This window comes from Pteropus medius, unplaced genomic scaffold (assembly GCF_902729225.1).
Source record: "Pteropus medius unplaced genomic scaffold, Ma_sr-lr_union100, whole genome shotgun sequence".
Classification (NCBI taxonomy): Eukaryota; Metazoa; Chordata; class Mammalia; order Chiroptera; family Pteropodidae; genus Pteropus; species Pteropus medius.
The window spans coordinates 37,949-43,318 of record NW_024354532.1 but is presented as its reverse complement, the minus strand read 5'-3'; the positions used below and the strand labels follow the sequence as shown (position 1 = coordinate 43,318).

Genomic DNA, 5,370 nt, shown 5'->3' with positions numbered 1-5,370 from the left:
GCAACCTTCTGAAATACCCAGTGTTCAAAAGCTGAGAGAGATGGATGGATTTACTGTTCATAACGTAACATCTCTCAAATCTTATTTCAATATGTAATGAATAAGAATTCATACAAGAGTTCTTCACGGGATAGGTTACCTTCCTTCCTCATGCTAAGTCCTTGAGAGGAGATGCGTATTTCATACTTGCCACGTTTCAAGAGCGCGGTGGACACGCGTGGCCGGCGGCTCCCCAAATAAAACACCAATAGAAAGAATACATCAGAGGGTTCCCTACCACTCACCTACAGAGAAGTAACTACAAGTATCCATTGGGAGGATGGACAGGCTCAGAACTCCTAGGGTGGGTCCCGTCGTTTTTCTCATGCCCTGCTGGCCTGAGACGTGATGTCTGAATGGGCAGCCGTCACGGACACCTGAGAAGGCCAGCAGAAGACAAGCACCTAGGGCTGAGACGGGGGCCGGGAGCGTGGCAGACAGTGTCCTGACACAGTAGACCTGTGGTGCCGAGCAGGGGAGGGGAGCTGGCACCAACTCACGTACTTCCTTATCTTGTCCTAGAAAGAACGTGGACTTGCAGCTCCTCCAGGCAGGCTTCTTTCCCTGGCAGCCACAGTCCCCTGCCAGGACCCATCTTCCCCAGTGTCCTGTCCTTAGACTCCTTCTTGCTCCTCATCTTCTCCTCGTTGGCCCCTGACCCTGATTTGTCCCCTCCTCCCACTGGCCCTGTCCACCCCGCTCCCCTCCTTTGCTTCCATCTGTCCAGGTGACCTTGTCTGTCAGTTCTTCCTTTCTAGCCCTGACCCCTCCTCGACTCAGTCCTTTCCATGGTCATCGCCTGTCCTTTACTCTCTACCCTTCCAGTGTCTCAAATTGAAATGACCCCTCCCCCGGCTCCTTGCAGTCATCGTGTGAGGTTGGACACGGGTCGGGCCCTGACATGTGAGGAGAGACCTGCGGCCTTCGCTGCCCTGTGCAGGATGCCCAGCTGCCAGGGGCTCACTCGGCACCGTCCAGGCTCTACAGCGATGCTGGCGGGAGAGACATCTGGTGCCTGCGAAGGGGCCCGCTTCGGCCTAGGCGCGGTGAAGGGCAGAGGTCGTCCTGTGGCAGGGAAGTCCCTCCTTCTAGCTCCCTTACCAGGACGGTGAAGTTGGGAATGGGCTGAGGACTGGGCAACTCCCTGCCGCCCTAAACCTGCCCATTCGAATGTTCCTTCCCGTGTTTACACTTCGTCTTTCTCTTCTCTTATTGCATCGTCCGTCGTTTCAAAAACGGTGCTGCTGCCCGTCTAATAGTCTGACGATGAGTCCAGGCTTTTAAATTCCAGGTCCCCCTCCTATAAACGTTACTGATTTTTATTTGACCAGCGTGAGCCCTGCTACAACTCCCCCACCACGGAGGTACCTACGAAAGACAAAGGCATTTGCACATTCGCAAGTGTTTATTGCACTATTTGGTCCTCGTGACACATTACGGAAAAGTGTTTGGGAACAATTTTACATTTTATTTTATTGCTTTTGCTTTAAAACAATTAAAATACATAATTATTTCTCTAAAAATCAAAAATTATTCTGATACTATTGAATAGAATCTTACTGATAGATATTTGGAACAACGGATGTTAAATGTAAAATAAATCTATCAGGTTTTTTAAATTTACAATTTCTTATAGCTCGTTGCGGTTTGCTGGTTGCTTTGCATCTATCCAGAGAGGGTGGAGGATGCGAGTTTCCATTTCTTGCAGAAATGTTTTATTCTGTTCCAAAGCACTCTCCAGCCTGCTATAGCGAGATCGAAGTCCATCCTTCAGTCTTCCTGATTCTGGAAGGAGATGAACGTAGCAGGGTGTTGGAAAGATGAACAGGGACGAGGTCCGGGGCAGAGACAGAGACAAGGAAGGAAGGAGGGACACAAGGAGGTGAGGAAGCTCAGACTCCTTGTGAGAGGGGAAGGGAGGGATGCAGCTGGTGCCCCAGGAGGGAGCAGGTGACCCAGAGGAGGCTCTGAGCAAAGGGAAGGAAAGGCTCAGGGAGAGAAGGGGAGGTGGGAGGAGGCAGGGGGGCAGCAGGGAGGGCGGAGCCCTCACCTGGAGAATGCCCGCCAGCCTCTGAGATAGTCCTTCACTCTTTAGAACCAGGTTATCCCAGGGCGGGAAGGCTTTATCCTCATCCTGTTGGTGGTCCACAAAATTTTTCCAGCAGTACTCAAACTCTGAAAGAGCAGAAGCGGGTGGGGTAAGGGTGAGCTCCAGCCCTGGGGAACGGGGAGCAGCACAGAGTGTCTGCCTCTTAGAGACGAACTTTCCCCATCATAATTCCACTGCCTCCCTTCTCGCTTCTTCCCTGGGACCTAGCTCATCACGCCTGTATTTATTCCAACAGGAGTGTGAGGTGGCCCCATCATACGCTTTCAGGAAGCCCCTAAGTCCTTCGTGAAGATCTACGCCCCTCCCCCGCTCCCAGCACCACCTCCCTCCCCTGCACTGTCTTCAGGTCCACTCCCCAGTCCTCCCAGAGTCCAGCGCCCCTTCTGCTGGCAGCTACCAGGCTTCTCCACCTGGGATTCTCATCCTGCCCGCCTCTTTCTAGCAACTTCCCAAGGCCTCACCGGCCGACCTCAAACCCACCCCCCATGACTCCCGTGCTGACCCTGGAATGTCATCATGGCGACTTCGGCCCCAGCCGCCTTCAGTGCGCGCAGCCCGGCTTCATAGCCCTGATACCAGTCATAGATGCGGGCAGCGAAGATGCGCAGGTTCACGTGTCTGTTCTCTCTCAGGAATTTAGTTAGGTCATTGGCACAGTCTGGGCAGGGGCTCCAGGAGATGAAAACAGTGATCCTGTAGCGCAGCTCAGTGTCCAGATTCCAAGAAGCCAACCGCTCCAGGAAGATCGGCTCTGCGTGACGCCGTTCCCATGTCCTGTAACTACTCTGGGCACAGAAGAGGGAGAAAAGTGTTCTGTCATTGACTGTGACCAGGTGGACATTGGGACCAGGGTGAGGCAGGTGGGGCACAGGCCTTCAGCACAAAATAGAAGGGGAAACACAGCTCAGCATCAAAATGCATGATATTTCAAGGCAGTATTGACATGGTCAAATGTGAGACCAGCCTCACGATAAACAATATCAGCATTTTACCAAGGGCCAGATCAGCAGAGGTGACTTTCTAATAGACATCAGCAAACGATGGCTCCTCGTGGCTCTGTAACTATTCGGTCCTCATTTCCGTTGCTGATATTTCGTTCATCGTGGAATTCGCATGAATTTTAATTTTTAAACTATTGCATTAAATACGACGCATCTTGATTCCAGAGTGTGTGTAGCTCCTCTAAGTTAGCGCCCGAGGGCTCTGCCTGCAGGAGCCCCACCTAGTCTGGCCCTGCAGGGAGGAGGTGAAGGGCTGAGGACGGAGGGTGAAGGCCAGGTGAGCTCCAGGGTCATGAGCCTGATGCCACAGAAGTGGGTGCTTCTCTCAGAGGGGATTTACCCAGCTCTCCACCTACTTCCCTGTCCCCACGTCCACCTGTGCACCAACACTTCTGCAGGCTTCTACTCTGGACCACGCCTTGTGCTGAGCGCAGTCGAGACACTCTGCTGAAAGGGCTCGCTGTGCACAGAGGAATGGGGTGAGGGGTGCCAAGGGCGTGGTGTCTGGGAAATTAGATGAATGTCATGTGCAGCTCATAGCATCATAGAGGTTTGCCCAACCTTTAGAAGGAAGGATTTGCAAGCCGGGACTCAGGTACGATGACGAATCCTGCCAACTGGGCTAGTACAGAGCCCGTGGCGGGTGTGTCCGGGAACCTGGGGGTCGGTGGGGCACCCCTGGGCCAAGCGCAGCAGGCAATGCAGTTGCGTGACCAGCACCCTGGCCAAGATCTCCCGGGAGTGACCGGACGGACAGACAGGGAGAATTTGGGCTCTCTGGACATTCCCTGTAACCATGAGCTGGTTTACGATGTGTGGCTCAAAGCCAACCATCACAGCAGAAGCTGCCACACCTGACTCTAGACAGAGCCACAGCAGCTGTGGAGACCAATAGCGACGGGTTTGAGGACAGCCCGTGTGCACTGAGAACCTTCTCCCTGAACATCCCAGGATCAGGGTGTCCTGCCTGCTTTGGTCAGTCACCTTGTTGCGCAGGAAGCCCTTGTACTCATCCAGTGGGATCCAGAGGTCGTCCTGCATGCGGTCCACCTCATAGCACAGGTAGGTCTCATTCAGGTAATTCAGATGACTGAAGTTATCAAGGAAGGTCTGTTCATCCATCAGGGGTCTGTGGACACAGGAGGGGGGAACCCAGAGACATGGAGCACGTCCTTCTGCTCCTCTCCTCCACCCCAAACCTCTTCCCCTTCACCATGATCTCCCCATGCATCCCACATCCCAGCCAGACCCATAGAGGATGGGCATCCACTCGCTTTGCTACAGCCACCTGCCCTCCTCTCTGACCCCACCCGAGGCTCCTGGAGAAACCAGCCTGGTCATTTCATCAGGTTCGGCCCCCAGGGGCACTGCACGGTGTCCGAGCCTCTGTCGAGGCTCCCCCTGCACTGGGCTGGTCACCGCTCCTGGCATCGCCATCTCACATTTGTCCCGCTGGCCCATGTCCCTGCTTCATGTGAACACTTGGCACCCTTTTCTCTTGGGACAGGCAGAGTGCCCATCAGCTGAGAGATCCTAGACGGACACAGAAGGTCCATCAGGAGGGAGGGACCAGCAGAGCAGCCCCTGGGGTACAGCGAGTCCCCATCAGGGAACCTGGAGGAGGGGCTCAGGAGTTGGGGTGTTGCAGGGGCCGGGTGATACCTGGCCTCGGGTGCTGGGCCGGCCGCCATGTCTCAGTCCCTTCACCGTCCTCTGCTTCTCCTCCTGGTCACAGCCTATCTCCTCCTCCTGTGACACTCTGCGGGACTCAGGCTCCTTATATGCCATCGAGCACCTGGAAATTGCTGAGTTGGCACGCTGGACCCCACCCCTTCATGACCTCAGGCCACCGATGCCACCCACATGGGTATAACAGAAACAGGAACTTCTCTGTCCAAATGTGTCATTCTGATGCCTTCGGGAACAAGTTAAGTTTTGATTTCTCTCTTCTGACAAAGGCCCTACCTGCATGCCACGAGGACTGACCATGGGCAGATGAAGCCTCGGAGGCTAGGGTCAGTCTGGGCAGCATGGCACAGCAAGACAGGAGGCGAGAGGGCGGCTGAGAGGCCCTGTTCATGCCTGAGGAGGCTCAGGAGTGAGACATAGAGCCCCGGTCCAGGCTCTCTGGGGCCTGCTGCATGAGGGACCGTGGGCTGTGAGCCAGGAGGGAGATTCTGCTCTGAGAGGCAGCAGACGACCTTCATCTCGGTCTAGGAA

General features: G+C 54.7%; 1 protein-coding gene across 1 annotated transcript; it reads right to left on the bottom strand.

Moving 5' to 3' along the window:
* Positions 1-1,436: 1,436 nt before the first annotated feature.
* Positions 1,437-4,888, bottom strand: LOC120596572 (DNA dC->dU-editing enzyme APOBEC-3G-like). Its single transcript, XM_039855045.1, has 5 exons — positions 4,813-4,888; positions 4,135-4,279; positions 2,652-2,934; positions 2,090-2,214; positions 1,437-1,824 (listed from the first exon to the last, which is right to left on the bottom strand). Exons 1-5 carry the CDS (start codon positions 4,839-4,841, stop codon positions 1,810-1,812), a joined length of 597 nt encoding a protein of 198 aa, XP_039710979.1. The 5' UTR covers positions 4,842-4,888; the 3' UTR covers positions 1,437-1,809.
* Between the last annotated feature and the right edge of the window lie 482 nt (positions 4,889-5,370).